The sequence below is a fragment of the Rhizopus delemar genome, genomic scaffold (genome assembly GCF_000149305.1).
Source record: "Rhizopus delemar RA 99-880 supercont3.7 genomic scaffold, whole genome shotgun sequence".
NCBI classification, from domain to species: domain Eukaryota; kingdom Fungi; phylum Mucoromycota; class Mucoromycetes; order Mucorales; family Rhizopodaceae; genus Rhizopus; species Rhizopus delemar.
Window position 1 is genome coordinate 1,027,889 of NW_027137833.1, and position 19,839 is coordinate 1,047,727.

The window sequence follows — 19,839 nt, forward strand, 5'->3', positions numbered from 1 at the left end:
CTCAACAGATTGTCTCCACAATATTTGAAAAGCTCTGATCTAGTTTACACTAAAAGCACACCTCTCAATATGACATGTGACTTTTTTTTATATCTTGTACTATTATTAATAAATATAAAACTTCTACAAAAAAAAAAGAAAGGAAATACTTATATTCAAGTAGAGGTGTTGGTTATTAAAGATATATACTATTATATGTGTGCTTTGTTGAGATAATTCTCAAAGTGATTCAGAGAATGCTGAATAAAATCCTTAACATAGCGAATGGGAACGTCATCACAAGTATCAGAAATCCTAGACTTCAAGTTGTTTTTGTCGCAAAATTTGCTACGTTTAACTTTGTTTTAACAATCGGCCAGAATTGCTCTATTGGATTAAGCTCTGGGAAATTAGAGAGAAGATAAACACATTTACATCCTCTGCTTGTGATCAGCTTATCCATTTCATTTGAGATATAAATAGGTACATTGTTCATAACTAGATAAAGCCCTTTCATTTCTGGTAGCTTATCCATCATATTCAATGTATTTGAAACGAATTTTAAATAATAGCCTGTCGTAGTTCTTTTAGAAACTGCTTAATTTGACCTACCTGCTTTTCTTTTTTAGGAGGCTCTGGGATTCACATTCCAATATTCAAAGCACCAAAAGGAGATATAGCACCAAGTACAGAGTGAGATAATGCCTTATTCAATAATGTAGTAAATATAACTAGAGCATCACGTGTAGAGCGGACAGTAGATGGACTCATGTTGGTATTGAATACAGATTCATCAATAAAAACGCAACTTCTCAAAAAATACATGTCACTTTCTGCCCACTGCTTTACCCAAGCTCGATGCTCCTCAAATCTACTCTCATCATTTCTTGCCACAGGATGAAGGGTAACATTTTCATTGTTAAATTGCACACATGCAATATAAAATCAACAATAACAGTATCCCTTAAGCTGAAATTTTCAAATTACTTCATCAAACTTTCTATTGTATCTGATATTCTCGCCTGCGGGTGTTTATCAAAGAACTTGATAAGGAATTTTTTCATGCGTTCTATATTTAATTTTCTTGCGATTGACCTTGTTCGTTTGTTTTTCATAGACATCCCAATCAGGTTCATTCCTTAATCTCTGTGCCCAGCCTTGAGCAATACGCGGCCTTAAAAAAATTGGTTTTTCCTTATTTTCCAAAAAAACCTTTTTTGGCCCCCCGGGCAAAAGGGGAAAACTTTCCCCAAAAGCTTTTTTAAATTTTAAAAGGTTTTCCCCCCCCTTTTTGGGTTTACCCCAAGGCTTTGGGGTTCCCGAATTTTTCCCAAATTTTGGGGGGTTTTTAAACCCCAAAAAAAATTTTTTTTCCCCCCTTTTTAAAGAAAAAGTTTCCCCCCCAAAAAAAATTTTCCCTTTTTTTCCCCCTGGGGGAAAAAAAAAAAAAAAAAAAAAAAAAAAAAAAAAAAAAAAAAAAAAAAAAAAAAAACGATATTCCTTTTTGAATAGTTGAAAATAGGAACTGCTATTTAAAAAATGAAAAACCATAAACTGGAAAATTAAATATTAATTGGTCAATGTTAAAACATCGAATTAGGATTTGAAAAGTCGCGAAAATGAAACAAAAAACCGCGAAATGGTATCGGTAGCGCTGTATTATTCTTATACAACTCGAAGTGATATTTTATGTGTAAGATATATTTAACTTATACAGAACATACTATCTATAAAATAACGTTTCCTATCTATTTTTTAATAAATATGTATTATCAAAACATTGCATTTTACCATCTCTGTATCTTTTACTGATTTCTATCTCCTTGCATTTGATAAAACGTTAGACCACACATTCAAACTTTAGCTAAGACCATCATGCTATGTCTAGAATTATTTAAGACTTTGTCACTTGGGATAAACAACAGTCTGGTTGCGCCAAATACAAAATCAAATGCTTTTTATCATTTTTATTAACATTGGTTGGCAAAAGATTGAAACAAAAGTTCACACATTCATTACCTGGCTCAGTCAATCATTTAAACATATATGATTTTAGGAATAAATGTCACGCTGATTTGTCGTTTTTATATATTGGTTTTATTATAAAAGTTGCAAAAATGCGATATTACTTTCTGAAAATAGTACATATGTTCCATCTATGGTAATATTGATTTTGAAAATTGAATTCTATTGGCTGTATTTGTGACAATGGATCTTATGCTATTTACAATGTAATTCAGTCAATGATTTCATCGATATTCAACAAGCAAGAGATTTTAACGAACATTACAAACCATTCTGACCAACTTGTCATGCTTAATTTATCTTTGATCAACAAGGGACTGAATAGATAAAATAAATTCGACATGAAGTCCAAATAAGAGCAGCCTTAATATCCTGTAATATGAATTTCGTCATTTCTAGTTTTTTTTTTTTTTTATTTTTATTAACATGACTGAGCAGCATTCTGCAAATAATCTTGGCAAAAACAAACTAACCCTTTCTTCAGTACGTCCTCTATCAGTCCTTATACCACCATCTTGGTCTTCTTCAGATGTACAACAATCTCCATCACAAAATGCAGTGAGCCCTTCTAATTCATTACCAACCTTATCGTTTGATCAACTATCTTTGTATGCTAAAAAAATATCAACTTCAGGCTTTAATCCTTTTAGTATTTCTTCATCCTCATCTTCTTCTACTACTTCATCTGTAAAAAACAACAAAAGTGATGAGCACAAAAAAAAAGCTCTTGAACTAAAAATAGGGCAAGGTAGACTTGACTTGGCTTGTCTTTTTCCTTACTGACCTCTTGTTTAGCCTTAGATGCATTTTTGCAAGCCTTTTTATTCTCCTTGAATGATAGTTCACTTAGGCTTTATACAATATCAGATCATATTCAACGTAAAGTGCCTCGCCTTGTAGAATTAAAAAAGAAAATACGACAACAAAGCGACAAGGTAGAGACGGCAAATTTCGATATCCAAGATGCACAAAGGAGTATTTGTGACATGGAACGCATAGAATCATTTGCTAATATACTCAGTATGATTGAATTATCTCGTAATATTGTTCACAATAGCAAGAAAGGATAATTCTTTTGTTTATTTCACACAATACAGCCTGGACAATAAACTGAACACTTGCTTTATACAAGCTATTTTTAAGCACTTCGGGTAGAAAACGTCTTTGATACGACACTCCAATTAAACATCAAGGCATTAAGCAACTCTATTATCCCAATGACCAAAATAATAGGTGAGTACACAGTGTACCAAGTAACCTGGCGCATCTTTTCAATCCATTCAGAACGTTCACGCCTGAATACAACATGAGAAATCCACTGAAGGAGCCTAAATACGACATCGACAAGAACGCCTGGGATAAGCATATTCAAAGCTGGCTTTACACCTAAACATCGTTTGATGACCCATTCATTTTTTATGCTTTCCTTGCGTTTATAGATGTCCAACAAAGTAGTCAAAAAGGACGCTGTCAAAAGAGATCCTAAAACGATAATTGTAGCAAATAAATAAAACACAAGCAAAATTCCAGCTATTTGAGGATGATAATAAAGTATATCGGCTATTTCGGGTGCACTGCCATGTATATCTTAGTCTTACTTTTTTTTTGTTTGTTTATTATTATACTTACTGAAGAGCACCTAATACCAAAAAACGCAACATTGATAGTGGGTTAACATCTTCATATTGTAGTGCGCTAAGAGCTACCCAGAAGCCCAATATGACAAGTAAAGAAAGCCTGAAGACCCACAAGCTATTGACAATGCATTGAGCTACAATATAGTTCGTTTTAGCAACAGCCCAATATAAGTCATTAGCGGACGAAGAGGCAAAGATACGCAAAAACATCATTGGTGTGGCCAAGACCAGCAAGTCAAAAGAAACAGATAGCAAACTGTACGCTTTTTGTACATCTTCCACTACTAACAGTGCAAAAAAGCGAATGATAGCAGACGAAGTTAGAAGTCCAACTGTAATAAATGAGAGATAAGACGACAGTTTTTTTAAGTATACAATCGGATTTGTCATGAACTTAATCAATTCCAAAAGCAAATCCGAGAACATAAACACATAATAAACATATTCAAAGGCAAAAGGTGTGTCTGAAGTATAGTCCAAATTCGAAAGCGTAGCCAGGTGGAAACTTGTGTATATCATGGTAGAAACCAATGCAATGATTGCCTGGTAACGAGGACTTGCGCAACGAGCAAAGAAATCAGAGAATGTATTAGAAATAACCATCCATACAAAGTTTCTGGGTTGGTGATCAATCCGATTTGACCAGATTCTGGCTGGATGGTTAGGATCCTGATGCCAATCAGGCCCCGATCTCCACAATTCCTATAAAAAAGTTACTTATAGTTTATACATATTGATAAAATACAAGAATGTTACCTCAATGACTAATTGAACTCTTTTATCAGATAATACCAATTGACTATTGTTTTCAACAGCCCATTCCAAAGCTAAAAGAGCAGTAAAAGTGAGCAAACTGTACAGCTTCAGTGATCGAAAGCTTTTTTTCTTACCTGAACGGCCGCCTAGCCATTTATATACAAGGATTTCTTTCAAAACCATTTGTTCAGTTGATGTACTTTTTGCCTTTACGCCTAAGCTTAAGGTTGTCAAAGCTAATGATTGGAAAAAAACATCAGTTTCGGTGGAAAGGCTGCTTGACTGACGTCGTTCGTGTAACAATGCCAAAATAGCACAAACAGAAGCATTTTTTGCAATACCAAAGATGCTTTCAGCAGAAGAGGGTAAATGCTGATATTCTTTTGTCTTTTGTCCTTCATCAACGGTCGTGTTATTCATAGCTTGGTCTGTATTCTGAGTTGTCGTTACAGTAACTTTGGTGTCACTATTATGAAGCAAAGCTTCATTTTGGTTTGGGAGCCAACCATGCCTTTCTTTCCATTTATCTGTTGCAAACTTTAAAGCATCAATGGCGAAGTCCCTTTTTCTCAAGTGTTTAATGAATTTCGGTTTGTGATCAATGGACCATTCACTGAATTTTCTTTTCAGCAAATGGTGTGAGTCACCACTATCAGTATCACTCTCACCACCACTATCACTGCTACTACTATCTGCTTCGTCCTTAGTAATATTTCGCTTAGGAACTACGCTTTTATGATTTAGATTTTTTTTAATTTCACTAAACACGAGAATATCTTGAATTTTTTCTATTAATTGATCAGTAGCTACAGTAGGTTGACTAGATGGAGTGACCGTGTTAGTCGATGATTGTTTGCTCGGAAGTTGCTCCGTTATTTCAATCACTGTTTGGCTGTTGTGGGAATTATAATTCGTAGCAGTCGTCTCCAAAAGACGTGTCTCTTCCGTTGTAGAACTTGAAGTGATTTTTGTTGGTATGGGTGAGCTTTGGGTAAGCCTTCTTTCGGTTTCTGACATTATTGATATATTTTTATATGCAAAAAAAAAGAAAGAAAGAAAAAGAAACGCGAGAAGGAGTCAAGAAGGGGCATTATATATTGTGAAACCACAGACAGGGTGTCACACAGTATTTTCGGAATAAGCTACTTAGCTGATATGGGGTTGCTGATGCTTTATTTCGAAAACACCATAGTAGCATAGTGCACATCATACTGCAGATAATAAGAACCTTTCTCTAATTCTCTAATGATAGTAACTTTATTAGCATATCCTAAGAAAATTGTACAGCTACTGAAGAAAAATCAAAAAAGGTCCTACGTAAAATTTTATAATATTTTTAGCACATCATAAAAATATCTTTCATTAGAAAAATGTCTATTACAGCTTAAAAATAACTACTATACAATAATAATGAGTGCAAAAATTAAAAATTAAGAAGTGCTACTCTCGTGTATGCTTCATGTTGTCAACAAGAAGTAACTCAGTTTACACTTTAAACACCAAGATTTCTTTTCTGCTTACGAATGAGTAATCTTAGACTTGAAAGCATCATTCATTTAAAATAAATAATATGAACAAGACAATTTATTTAGCGGCATTTGGGATGACTGATTAGAGAAATTTTTACACATAAATGTTTGAAATACACCATTTTCGGAAATAGATTGCACAAATACAGAAAATCTTTGCACACATAAAAAATCCAGATTGCATGGATGTCATTTTTGGATTGCACGCTGACCGAACTCGCTTTGCACACATAAAAAGTAAAGATTACATAACCTCTGAATTGCTTATTGCACAACTGTGCAATCTTTTACAAAGGCTCTTTAAACAAGTTGGTAGTTTTGAATCTGAATAACGACAGAATTCTCAAAGATCCTCCAAATAATAGACATTGTTACAAGTTTCGGTTATTCTGGTAGTTGATATTTCTTCTTTTAATAGTTATTCTCTTCTCATCTTGCTTTTGACCACAGAACATAAATTATCAATCTGATTGAGCTCTGGGAAGTATGGTGGTGTATATACATATTCATATCCGCGACTTGCAATTAGCTTCGCAATCCGAAATATGTATAGGAGCATTACATTGACTTTCTGCAATTGTTCTTTAGTGTAGCCATCGTTCAGTGTGTTTTTACCACGGTCTTTAATTTTCTTTTGGACTTTATCTTTGCCTTCACAGCCGCTACTACCACATATTCGTTGATTCCATGAGCTGTATTCCAATCATACAGAAACTGGGCACAATGATTGCCAATCAATAAAATAACACCATATGCTTGGCTCTCGATAATGCCGCGAAGCAAATCAATTTCTCTCCAATACAACTGAGTGATGAATCTGGCGAAGTGCCTGTACAGGATGATTGTAAACGTAGTAAAAGTGCATGCCAGCACAATTCACTACTCTGGTGGACTGAGACAAGAGAGGGCCCTGGATGTTTGGTAACAGGTCAGTTTCAGACATGAGAGTCCAAAAACGATTTTCTTTGTAAGAAAAGTAATTTCAATCGTCTGGTAGATCTACATCTTCCTGGAGGATCAAGTCAACAATTAATAATGGATTCATTTATTTAACCAGTTGAGGAAAAGAGAAATAAATGAATATATATGTGATTTGGGCATAAGAGTATGGTAGTTTATTAATACAGAGTAATTGTTAAGTGTGAAAAAGTTTCTGACCTTCTTTATTATTGAGAAAGTCACACAGCTTAATGGTAATGGGCCGCTCTTCTATACAGAGCAATTGAATTTGTATGAGATATTGCGAAATCAGATCAAAACTGCTGTTCAAAACTTTACTAACTTTCAAAAAGATTGCTTTTCAGTGCTCTAAGAGTTAGTATACATAAACAAACGCGTTATATTTCAAGGCTTAAAATTAGATAATCGTTATACATTTCATTTTATTGATTAATTGAATGATAGTGTAATATGATTTTTGCTACTTTTTCTTTTTTTTTTGGATTTATTACATCCGTGAAGTCATCAACATGAGCTTGGGGTATTTCATGTTTATATTGAGAATCACATGTGTAGTAGAGTTCACAAAGTTGCTTCAGGTTATCGATTTTGGGCAGCATATCATACAGCCTTTCAATTTCCTTGGGTACTTTAAGCGAAAAAAGTTCAACCATTAGGGTTATCTCACTTGTTGCTTGAGACAGACAATAGAATGAACAGTCGTACCCTGACAAATTATTTTTGATGTCAACATTGCAAACCATCATCATATTAAAGTTTTTATACAACTTACCAACTGCCTGCACGCAGATAACCATTTGGTAAGACGTTCTTTCCAACATTGTCTTCGAAAACATGGCTAGCCTGTAAAGGTCTTTGTAAACCAAATGAAAATCATTGACGTCACTTGGTTTGACTTCGCAGTATCCCGAAGCAACAGCGCCAGAATGTTTATACGAAGTACTGCTGAAGACACCATTCGGTCTTGAAGCGCTCGTATTAGTTTCATTTCGATTGAGCCTATAAAAGAGCTCAATAACAAATAAAATAAAAAAAAAATTGGTGATACTGTTTACCATTTCAATGCTATCTTTTTCTGAGGACTATGAAAAACGGGTGAGAATACTGGATCCAAGAAGTTGGTGATGAGCTCCATCTCACCAACAGGTGCGTCAGACTCGAAATCGGGAAGTTTATTCAAACTGTATAGTAAACAAGAGCTATTAAATATTTCCTCGAATCAATCAAGATTGTTATCATAGTCACTTACCAATTTAAAAGTATATCCAAAGCAAATGTATCTTTTCTGTCAGCATTTTTGTAAAGCGATATTATTTCCATTTTTATCTCGTATCTCTCTTTATTACTAATGATTCCCTATATTAGATTAACATTGTTAACATTGTTACAGTAATCGCTCTATTTAAGGGTATCTGATTTAAGGGTATTTTCCATTTATTGGTGTATTTCTAAAGAGCGGCATAGGTCCCCAGCATAAATACTACTATACCATTCTTCTATTTATGGGTGCAACGCAAAAAGTTTTACCACTAAATAGAAAAATTTTTATAAGTGATAGTTTTTTGGAGTACTCTAACAATAAATTTTTTACTTTGTAAAATAAGATCGAAGATCTGTTTGCTCTTTTGACTTATTTAATTCAGCACAAGAGTTAGCCAATTTCATTCGAATTCGGCGATGTAATTTACGATCAAGGTCGTCCAAAGGAACTTCGTACATGAGAATAGTTTCATAGTCTTCTCTCAACCGTTTTTTACACTCTACTATATCAACACACTGCTTATCTTGCTCTGTGTTGTCATTTTCTTCTGTTTCATCTATGTTGCCTTCTGCCGTTTCTTCATTATTAGTAGTGCTTGTTGTATAACATACTATCATCTCGCTTTCAACTGCTTCAAGGTTCCACTGACTAACATCAGCAACTTTGTTGTCAAAGTTCCTAGGGAGGTCTGGGAGCATTCCATTTACTGTTTCTGGTTTTACTTTAAGCCATACATTAGCTAGAAAAAACATAGCCTGAGTTTGATCCATTTTGTAAACATTTGGATTATCCAAATTTTTACTGATATACAGACATAAAGCACGGTCGTACTGCTGGGCTCGGAAGTGTGCTTTAAAGTTGTCAATGATTCCTATGTATACAAAATATGAATGAGAAAACTGTAAAACAAAAAGACAGCTTATATAGCATTTTATCAACAAATAATAAGGTACCTGCATCAAGAGCCTTTAGCTTGTTAGTCGCGTTTGCTAGGAGAAATATCAATTTAATATTGTTGAGCGGAATTCTTATTTTATGAACGGACGCATTATCCAAAAGAAGAGCAATTTTTCAATTCTGTCTTCCAAAGGCAACATTTAACTTTTTCATGTATGCTGTCATCCAAGCATTAGTAGAATAATGGTATTCAATTTCATGTGTTTTTCCAATTGCAACCATGGATAACAAATTAGCTCTTGCTTTAAAACATTCGGGGCTCCTGTGTTGTGCGATAGCAATTGATTTCTCTTTGTAAATCCCATCCGAGTTACAGAGCAATCCAACTGTCAGACGAGTTTTACTTTTTTAGACCATCAAGCGACTCGGAACATATGGTTCTTTTTGGTGGTTGCCGGTAATATAAACCTGTTTCATCAAAGCTCATGATATCTGCAGGATCATATGGCCCAAGAAGTTCTTTTATCTTCCTCAATTCGTTCTGAATGTTTACAGAAGAGATGTCTACCGAAGCACTTTCACCATGCATTGTCCTGAATTTTACTTCAATTCGTTTAAAAAGTTTGGTGAGCCATCCAGAGGAAAATGAAATTTCATTTTCTGGGATTCTATACTTCACTCAAGCAATAGGTCTTACATATCGAAGGATTGAGTCTCGATTGACTGGCAGATTGTTATTGTTCAAGTCTGCAACAAACTCTACTACTTCATCAAGTTGAGGATAGCGTGTTGTTTTTAGACTTTTGCCATTCTTAACAACATTAATATTACTATATAACATTTCAGCATTTTTGAGTATGTGTGATATAGTCTATTGGACAAGTAGTTGATCTAAATTGAATTTCTTTATAGCCCATTCACCTAATTCTGTTTGATTAAATTGGCTAGTAGCACTTTGATCCAAAAGCTCAATTTTTGAGAAAGAAAGACGTACACGTTTATTATTATTAGACATTTTTTTATATACAATCTAAACAAAGAAAATAAATTTTGATGTCATATTTTTATTCTCATCAAAATTATTTTGAGTCTACAACTCGTATATTATCCTTCCAGTAACTTTGATCAAGTCTTAAATGTAAGCTTTGATTTGTTAATGTCCTTACTCAATTACCAAATCTATACCAACCGACAGTAGCCTATGTGGAAACATGTTGTACAAACATATCTATAATGCAGCTACAATACATATCAAGTAATTTCAATTCTTTGACAGCCACGAATTTCGATTTAGGAGTATGTTCTATTTAAGGGTGGATATTCCAGAAATTCTGGCTACCCTTAAATAGAGCGACTACTGTAGTTGTGACATCGGAGTATGTATATTTAAACCCAACCCTTAATATGTTGCATAAACATGAATAAAGATGATCAACACATTGGCGATACATCTTTGATGATTTTCCTCTCTTACCTGAACGTATTGTCACAACAGCTTTTGAAAAAATTGGGACGTCCAATCCTCACTAAGAATACATCACCCAATACGATGTGTGACTTATTTAACCTTAAACAAAATCTATTCTTCACTGGCGTGCTCAATGGCAATATATCTTCGACATATCCCATTATCACGGCCTCAACTCATTTCTACTATTCTTAAAAACTCAAGCTTTTCCGTCTTCATTAAAAGCACACCACTCACTGTGACGTGTGACCTTTTTCCTTTTACATTTTATTTATTTAACTAATAAATCAAATATCCTACAAAAAAAAAAAAAAAAAAAAAAAAAAAAAAAAAAAAAAAGATGATCATCAATTCTGACCGCTTGGTCCAAGTGCGTTGTTAAAACATTGTCTAAGAAATTGGAAATTTGGACGGTGCCAACCAAATCAATCAACTCCTTGTCAATTTCATTTTTTTAAGTAAATGATATCTTTGGAATCACTACAAGAATATGATGTTAACTAAATGATGTGTTGATTGTTGAAATATTTACAGAAGCTTATGGATTTCGGTTTCAAGATCAAAGCCTCTTTTCTGGGACATTTTTTTTGCAATTTTTAATATATTCCTCGAATAGATCAAAAATTGAGGGTCGGTTGGTAGAGCGTGTTTCTGATCTTCTTGGTGAACTTGGCTCTGATACTCCTGACGAACTAGGTTCTGACCTTTTTGACAACGTGTACTTGGTCTTAAGAGACGCGGTGCAGATCGCTCCATTCAAGGTTTTCATACTCTCAATCATGGCTCTTTTATTAAGTTGAGCCTCTACAAAGAGAGGACTCAGATCAACATTGCTACAGAACTTTTTTGGTAACCTTGGACATGTTTCTTCGTAAGTAGCGGTAAATTTTTTTATAAATGACTTTTTTGCGTCTTCAAGAGAACTGAAGCCTTCAAGCTATTCAACAATGGACTGCTTGTATTTTCCCTGATCATAGTTTATAAATCCAGTTAATGAGGACCTGTTGGTTTTTTTTAGAAAAAATTCTTTTAAATCTAGAAACAAAATATGGGTCGTTATTCTTGCTAAGAGACAAGGTGAATAAGCTAAATATGAAGTTTTCTTTACTGGTTGCAAGCTCGGACATGTTTAGGATTTGTTTGTTTTTTATGAAGAGAACAAATAAAGAGAAAAGGTGATTAACCTCCTCGCCTCTGTGGTAAGGCACTTGGTTAAATTCTTGCATTTTTATTATTATGTGGAATGTTAACCACCTAAAACCTTAAAAGTCGGCCACCCAATTATGCCATAGTCATTGTCCATTTCTAATTAGTTGTGATTTATATATATATTTTTTAATAATCCTTTCTTTTTAGTTTTCGCTATAAAGGAGTGATTAGGTACCAGTATGACACCGATGACCGGTCTTTAAGTGATTGTTGCCTTGCCTTATTATTATTGGTGTATTGCACCCTCTGTCACATGTATAAGCTTATAATATTTAAAGAATAACTGAAACTTGTAACAATGTCTATTATTTGGAGGATCTTTGAGAATTCTGTCGTTATTCAGATTCAAAACTACCAACTTGTTTAAAGAGCCTTTGTAAAAGATTGCACAGTTGTGCAATAAGCAATTCAGAGGTTATGTAATCTTTACTTTTTATGTGTGCAAAGCGAGTTCGGTCAGCGTGCAATCCAAAAATGACATCCATGCAATCTGGATTTTTTATGTGTGCAAAGATTTTCTGTATTTGTGCAATCTATTTCCGGAAATGGTGTATACCGTAAGCAATCAAAACAGTGATTACCTTCTTTTATAACGAAGGCGTTTTACTAAATTAACAAATTATTATGAAAAAGTTGATAACAAATACATACAACATCAATGAAAATTTCATTTTAAGAGCTTACGGTTATAATCATTAGAAATACAAACTTATTTTTTTTATTTAAAAACATGAACTTTTGAATATAAATTTTATTTTATTGGTTCGGTATATGTAAGCTCTGAAGTAATAGTAGATTGTTCATTACTCCATCTTCATCACTTTTGATAAGCAACGACTGAAGCTCGGGAATCTGTGTTACGACTTCCATGAATTCTGATTGTAAATAGCACCCAGTAAGTACATGTAAATTTTCAGAAGATCCTTGCCTATCCTGAGTAAAATCATGGCATTGAATCCACTCGGTTTTAGGTGACACGTTAGACATGTAAAATTGGATAAGCTCAGGTGTGCTAATAAAAATCTCCAACGTATTATCTTTCATCCGAATAAATTGTACAAGGTCTAAGCTAATATCCATCCGGAATTTATGTTGCTGATTTCCATCACCAATACACCAAATCAGTGTACGAGTGGATACATCAAGCTTGCAATTTAGTTCACAGACTCTTTTCCATGTACCAATTTGTAATGTTTGTGCTGCCAAGTTGAATCTTTTATTGGATAAATCTATGTATTTACTTTAATTTAATTAGCTAACACTTTTATTATGCTCTTACCTGTTATTAAGCAAGAATTAATTGGTTCCTCTAAGATCACTGGATTATAAAAGCGATCGTTTATTGCACCACTAGAAACAACATATGATGGGCTAGAAGAGGGCGGCCCCATAGATGAATGCCTTTCTTGTTGAATCCATTTGTTGCGATGGTAGTAAGGATAAGGACCAACCGAATGTGCCCTAATTCGTTCACTGGTTGAATGTTTTTTATAATCACCTTTAAAAACATCAGGTGAACTTGATGTTGATGCCGATAAAGTTAAATCAGGGATAGAAGAATAAGTATTATGAACCCAGTGATTTGCTGGAACAGGAAAAGAATGCGACACAGGAACAGAAGAGGGGATAATAATTTCAACTGCTGCTTCAGCACCGTTCTCAGTAGTGTAGATTGAATCATTAAATCTGACGTCTGCTGGAATATTAACTGTAGTTGATGTTTTGCTTAATTGTTGCTGCTGTTGTATATGATTAAGATAATATTGATAATAATAGTTGTATAAATTAGGATCAAGAGAACCTTGCTGCTGGTGAGCTCCAGAAGCTTGACAGGCTGCAGTAGCCGCGCTAGCTGCATACTGCTGCTGCATATGAAAATTTCTATCTTGCATTTGCATTGACCGCTTTGTTTGATTCTTTACTTTAGCTCGACGATTTTGGAACCATATTTGAATAGATCTTTCAGTCATACCAAGCTGAAGGGACAGTTGTTCACGAACTCGGCTATTTGGCGAAGGGTTAACATTGAATGATTTTTCTAAAATGGCCAGTTGTTCTGGTGTTGCTCTCGTACGTTTTCGAGTTCTGGATAGATCTTCATCAAACGTCAATGGAGGAATAATAAAGGGAGGCGGAGGGGGCATGAATATATTGGTTGGTAGTATAGAAGGCGGTTTGTTATTGATGGTATTATACTGTGGTTGTGAAAAGATATTTAGGTAATTCACATTTTCAGCATTGTCATTATTGACAATAGTGGTTGTAATGTGATTATTTGACATTAATGTGCTTAGGCTGTATCTACAAGATATTAGGGACTAAAATATAAAAAGGAAAGGTATGAAAGAAACAAAAAGGGAAAATGTTAGATTTATAAGCTATAAATAAAACTGTGGTTGTACATTAGTTTATCGAGATAACCTATGACCTCTTTACTTGTATTACCGTTTCATTGATGTCTAATACATGCAAAGATCGACTCCTCCCTAAATCGCTTTATTAAGTTATCTTTAAAGATACAATGTTAATAATTAATAACCAATTGTTACAAGTTTTTAAAGTTAATAATATAAGAGGTTTATCAACATAGCTTCTATATATCCAAGATAGATGCTTTTAACAAATGAGAGGTAAGTCAAGTAATGGAAGTTTTATCGGGTAGCGAAATGAATGTGCCTCATTTTCTTCTGACACACGTGCTCCAATGCTTGGTTTGTGAGACAAATAGACTGAACAGATAAAAAGGATGACTGATGCTTACAATTGCTTTCACCGGGAGTTTTACATGAGAACAAAAGTTTTATTTAAGCTTAGAGTGTAACAATCGATCTATAATTATAGAAATTTTTTGTGTACAAAATAATAAAATAAGGAGGTCACTCCATTTTCCACTTGCTGTAATCAGGTTATAAATTATGTTCTTGCTAAGGCAAAATCGTGTATTTCATTTTAGGTATAAAGTGACTGTAATTAAGATGATGTTCTTATCTTTATTTTTAACATTTCAAAACTTTTATTCATCGGAGTCTGGTATACACTGCAACATTAAATGCATCTTCCATTATCTCCTGCAACGTTTAATGAACTCCACTTTGTAGTGTAACCTTTAATTTTTGATCGAAACAATAAACATTTATATAAAAAATTAGATATTTTTATATTCTTTTTTTTTTTTAAATTTATCTCATTAAAAAATTGCATCAAATTGTATTACATTGTTCGTATATGATTTATTACGTGATGAAGACTTTTGATTTTATTATCGTAGTAGATTAAAATATTATTAATGGTAGCATATCAATTGCATTTATTGATTTTACCATTGATCATTTTGCTCTAGTACTAAAATGTTTAGCTCCAGGTATAGCGGAAGTTTTCTGGAAAGTTGTCCCGATAGTTTTTCATCTGTAATTACTGGTATTTTAGGACAAAAATGGCATATTTTTTTTAACTAACCTGTGACTTTGTACTTTTGATATGAAATATGCTGAGAAGCTAAACTTACGCGTTAATTCAACATCTTCTTTAATTTTCTTACATATTTTAAACATGTTCTTTCTTTTAATACACTTCAGACACCTTATGTTATTCTTGTCAATTCCAGCAAGCTATAAGTCCTTAATAGACTCTAATTGGCTAAATGTTGTTTTAACTGTTGATATTGTGAAATTATTTTGTTTTCTTCTAAATACCTTTAAACATTCACTTTATTTACAGATAAAATTCAAATTCAAATGGGCGTATGGTGTTTTATTTTTAATCCTTTCACCTGTGTCAGATGGAGAAATAAATGGAAATCAAGAACTCCTTATGCGGTCAAGGGTAGAAATATTCTAGGGAAAGAACCGGTAATAAATGTAAGAAACTCTAGCGAGAATAGGTAGGAGGCCAATCGAGAAAATTTTGCCCAGGATGAGGTGATGGTGAAGTCGGAATTTTTAATGGTACAAGTAATCGAACTCATGGAGTATGGTTTGGATAGCAGGTCATAGAAGAAACCAAGGAAGGGTGCCTTGGAATCATTGTGATGTTCTATTACATGCTTTGTTCGGAAGGAAGCACAAGAGATCGGATATTGTTTCAGGTAATTGTGGTCGATGATTCATATGGAAACAATGAATGGAGTAGAATTTTGTAAGTGTCTGTGAAGGATGAAAAATGTAAGACCTTGGCGTACTTTCAAGATAGTTAGTCTAGACACCAACGTGAAAAGCGACTTCCTTCTATTCTGGTCATTGGCAGCAGCAAGATAAAGTCTAGGGATACAATTGATCGACATTGGCAAAGGAATGTGGAGTTACAGAAAGAGCCTTTTTGATAGAGGCTGTCTTGCTGAAACTGTTGTTGGATAATTTTAAAGATCGTTGATCTAGTAACTCAGGATGAATTAGTTATCTTTTTCATAAATGTGAATTTGGAAGTGTATACTACTATGAATGACTATTAGAGTGACGGAGATGGCTCAATAAGCAAAAAGAAGGGTATCATCCGGAAGCGTAAAAGACCGTAGAAGGAATTGATATTGGGGAATACAAGCACTTTGTTGCATGGAAGGCAGTTATTTAAGGTGTAGCATCGTCTTGATGGATTTTTTTTCTCTGTAATACCTTTAAATAAGATATTATATTTAAAGGCTTAAATGAGCACGCGGTGTTTCAAGATACCATAATTGCCCAAGCCAGATCAAATAAGATATAAAAGAAACTAAAAAAAACCCTAATGGGAGCAAGGGCAAAAAAAGAAAGTGAACCAGTAAGGAGGGAAAGAAGTACCATAGACATCAGTGTGAGATCTGGGGCAATCTTTGCCTGAGGTGGGCTTACGATGTAGGCAGATCCCTTGGGTAAAGTAGGTAGTTAGGCACATAAAGGATGGCACAAGTGGTTGGGTAAACACGTTGGACATTTCTTTACGGAGTCTATACATGGTCAAGGATATGTCCTGTGTGGTACATGTATAGCAGAACAAGGTCATATGACGCTAAGTATCCTAGGTCAATAAGGTCAGATTGGACAAAGAAGTTGGCAACAGCACTATAAATATGAGTCTTGAATAGCTGCAGGGTGATACAGATTCGATGAAGGAACACATTGCGAGTACGTTGTATTTTACAGCCCATGGGTTCATTGACAAGAGTAGAGTCGCGAATTATTGAAGGGTCTAAATGATCGAAGTCGTCACGGACTGTGATGTTGAATTTGCTCGATCGTGAACGAAGATCGGTTTTATAACCAACTCGAATCAGGAAACTGATTAAATTTCTATCTAAATAATGAATATCTAAATTTTGATGAGTGTTAATATGTAATCTGCGAAGGTTGGAGTGCAATTGTTGTAGAGAGAGGCGACGTCGAAAAGGTACATGGATGATCTTAAAGCCTGTTGATTCAGCAAGTGAAGAAAATTGCCTGGAAATAACAGATGGACTAGATTGGGAATTACTACGTTTATGATTGGCAAACTTAGGCGATGAAGGGGACGCTTAGATGGGTGGGAGAGTTATAAGGGAGAGAGGAAACGATAGGCGATGTGATGCATCCAGATAAAGAAGGTAGGATGTCTGTAGTTGACGGCTTTATAGCAAGATGTTTCCGCAAGAAAGTATTCTCTTGTTGTGGCTTGTGTATCTCAGCATGGACAATAGCCAATTCTGCCTGCAGTTGTTGGATTTGCTTGTTATGATGCATAGCGAGGACTTCCAAATATGGTAAGATCTATAGAAAGTGATGGAAAGCGGAAAGAAGCCCTATATTCCTCCTTAATACACATTTTTCACAAATTATTCGTGCATTTTTACAGAGAAAATAAGCTCAAAATAACTCATCTTTTCTATTCTTTTCAAAATGAACAAGGAAATGAAATATCAATGCTAAAATTCAAAATGAATGACAAACCCTATCCACTCTAAATTTTTACAGAATTTAATCAATACGTCATGTTTGAGACTCCTATATTTTTCTTTGATATAAAAAGCAATAGATCAACTGTATCTTTAATCGCGCATTTATAAAGTATAAAAAGTACCATAGAATTTGTTTTCTATTTTCTGTTTAAGCTTATCTACAACTATATAATCGCCTAATTTAATAGTATAAATCCTACAAATTGCTTAACGTTAGCTTTTAAAACAATTAACTCGTTCCTTTTCTCCAGAAACGTACTGCTCTTAATTTTACTTTTAGATACAGACCAGAATTGTTCATTTGATTTGGGCTCAGAAGAATATGAAAGGAATAAACATGACGATATATTAGAGACATAATATGCTTTGCTATATCTTCGGATTCATGTATAGGAATAACATCAATAGTGAGATAGCGACCCTTCATTTAGGAATATCTATTCAGAATCAACAAACCGTCTCAAGAGTAGATCATTCTTGGTCCTTCAAGTCTCATCAATAGTACTTTTTTGTTCATCTTTGGAAAGGAAGGCAGTGTTATTTATCATATGATTATCCAACGCTAATGGCAGGCGACATTTCAATTTGTAATTATGCACCATCTATTTACTCTTGGTAAAAGCAAAATCAATTTTCTGTTTCCATTCACTTCATACAGATAAATCAAGAATTATTTTTATTTTTTATTTTTTTTTGTGAAGATTCTGTTCGAATGTCATATTGTTATAAATGCTTTTCCATCACTAAATACTTTTATTGGCCAATGCTGTTTGATTAAAAATCTTCGTAGATATAGGCCTTAAAAGATCAAACTCATGATATGCTCTTTTCTAAGAAAAATATTTGTGCTATTAAAACATCAAAGTAGCAATTGATTATTTTAGGCAAAAGATTAGATCTAAACGTGCAAAGAACATTGGAAGTGCTCTTAAATTAAAAGATTTAATGCGCAGTTGATACCTTACTAAAAGATATACTTCATTATGAAAATAGAGCAAAAGATATGCAAAGATTGTAATCAGCATGGCCATAAAACTAAAACATTCAATGCTTGTCCTGCTTATTATAAAGGAAGTAGTTTATAGCAGTTGATAAAATATGACTAACTTGTCGTTATACACAGATAGTAAAAAAGAAAGTGTTAAGATGAAAAGTATGGCTAGAAAATAAAAGTAGCAGAGTCAAAAGGAAAGAGGTAGCGATTAGAATTCGAGAAGCAAGATAAAAAAAATATTCAAGTGTAGTAAATGTGGCAAAGAGGAACACAGGAATTCAAGACCCAAAGGGTGCGAATATCACAACAAAACCGTAGATGAAGTGACAGCAGAAAAATTGAGGAATGGATTTGAACAATATACAAGAGAATTTTACTTGTCATCTCCTATAAGGCCACAGGATAAAGATGTTTTCATTGAGCAAGCCCTCAGGCTATCTGGCTTTATTAGAAATGAACTATTTAGAGCACAATTATTTGACAACTTTTTCTTGGTGAACAACAAAGAATTGGCTCATCTCAATTATATGTTCAAAAATTTTTGGTACACAATCTCTCAGCATAGTACGGGAGTGTAACGACTAATTCCAGCTTTGGGAACCGTCCAATTGTGCTTGCTTTTGATTAATTCGAGGCCGGATTTCTCTTCAAAAGATAAATTGATTATATTTGCAACAAACTAGAAGAACAAACGATCATGGCATCTACAACCGAGAATTTGTCTGCTGCTCCTGCCCAACTTATACCAGCTCTGGCATATATTGCTGGTCAAGTCGAACAAGAGGCCAAAAGTTGTGAAGGTCAAAGATCCATGCCACGGATAATTTTTTTTTTCAATCCCCCGTTTCCAGTGGAGATATATAACTATAAATACCAAACCATTGGTAAGTAACACTAAACAATCAACTGTTAGTACAAATGATTAGAATGGCATGCTCAGAATGCTTCACAATGCTTTTGGTTTCAGTAAACTTGTCCATAAAAGACATGCATACATACATAAGCATTAACTTTCAACATAGATGTATCTGATACTATATACTAATTCATACAACAAATACTAGTTTAAATGACCTACAAGAGGCGCCTGAAAATGGAAAGGATATACTTCACCGTCATATTAAGATAGATGCTTTGGTGCTTGCTTCCTATTTGCCAGGCCCAAAAAAGATAAAAGTAGTGAAATAAAGTTGGAACTAGAGGACTTTAATGAAAATGAAGG

At 34.1% G+C, this 19,839-nt stretch overlaps 8 protein-coding genes across 8 annotated transcripts; 3 read left to right on the forward strand and 5 right to left on the reverse strand.

Moving 5' to 3' along the window:
• Positions 1-621: 621 nt before the first annotated feature.
• Positions 622-750, reverse strand: RO3G_09589 (uncharacterized protein; the record flags this gene model as incomplete). The annotated part of the gene is made up of 1 exon (XM_067664174.1): positions 622-750. One exon carries the CDS (start codon positions 748-750, stop codon positions 622-624), a length of 129 nt encoding a protein of 42 aa, XP_067520275.1.
• A 1,680-nt stretch (positions 751-2,430) lies between these two features.
• On the forward strand, positions 2,431-3,074 carry RO3G_09590 (uncharacterized protein; the record flags this gene model as incomplete). Its single annotated transcript, XM_067664175.1, has 2 exons — positions 2,431-2,752; positions 2,800-3,074. The coding sequence occupies 2 exons, from the start codon at positions 2,431-2,433 to the stop codon at positions 3,072-3,074; spliced, it is 597 nt and encodes a 198-aa protein (XP_067520276.1).
• Positions 3,075-3,142: 68 nt separating this feature from the next.
• Positions 3,143-5,414, reverse strand: RO3G_09591 (uncharacterized protein; the record flags this gene model as incomplete). Its single annotated transcript, XM_067664176.1, has 4 exons — positions 3,143-3,578; positions 3,634-4,343; positions 4,398-4,468; positions 4,532-5,414. The coding sequence occupies 4 exons, from the start codon at positions 5,412-5,414 to the stop codon at positions 3,143-3,145; spliced, it is 2,100 nt and encodes a 699-aa protein (XP_067520277.1).
• A 1,796-nt stretch (positions 5,415-7,210) lies between these two features.
• Positions 7,211-8,917, reverse strand: RO3G_09592 (uncharacterized protein; the record flags this gene model as incomplete). The annotated part of the gene is made up of 7 exons (XM_067664177.1): positions 7,211-7,234; positions 7,378-7,514; positions 7,659-7,885; positions 7,942-8,067; positions 8,136-8,242; positions 8,376-8,415; positions 8,478-8,917. 7 exons carry the CDS (start codon positions 8,915-8,917, stop codon positions 7,211-7,213), a joined length of 1,101 nt encoding a protein of 366 aa, XP_067520278.1.
• A 998-nt stretch (positions 8,918-9,915) lies between these two features.
• On the reverse strand, positions 9,916-10,059 carry RO3G_09593 (uncharacterized protein; the record flags this gene model as incomplete). The annotated part of the gene is made up of 1 exon (XM_067664178.1): positions 9,916-10,059. The coding sequence occupies one exon, from the start codon at positions 10,057-10,059 to the stop codon at positions 9,916-9,918; it is 144 nt and encodes a 47-aa protein (XP_067520279.1).
• A 402-nt stretch (positions 10,060-10,461) lies between these two features.
• RO3G_09594 (uncharacterized protein) lies at positions 10,462-11,312 on the forward strand (the record flags this gene model as incomplete). Its single annotated transcript, XM_067664179.1, has 2 exons — positions 10,462-10,595; positions 11,129-11,312. 2 exons carry the CDS (start codon positions 10,462-10,464, stop codon positions 11,310-11,312), a joined length of 318 nt encoding a protein of 105 aa, XP_067520280.1.
• A 1,748-nt stretch (positions 11,313-13,060) lies between these two features.
• Positions 13,061-14,003, reverse strand: RO3G_09595 (uncharacterized protein; the record flags this gene model as incomplete). The annotated part of the gene is made up of 2 exons (XM_067664180.1): positions 13,061-13,071; positions 13,220-14,003. 2 exons carry the CDS (start codon positions 14,001-14,003, stop codon positions 13,061-13,063), a joined length of 795 nt encoding a protein of 264 aa, XP_067520281.1.
• Positions 14,004-18,721: 4,718 nt separating this feature from the next.
• Positions 18,722-19,662, forward strand: RO3G_09596 (uncharacterized protein; the record flags this gene model as incomplete). The annotated part of the gene is made up of 4 exons (XM_067664181.1): positions 18,722-18,749; positions 18,936-19,181; positions 19,301-19,501; positions 19,640-19,662. 4 exons carry the CDS (start codon positions 18,722-18,724, stop codon positions 19,660-19,662), a joined length of 498 nt encoding a protein of 165 aa, XP_067520282.1.
• Between the last annotated feature and the right edge of the window lie 177 nt (positions 19,663-19,839).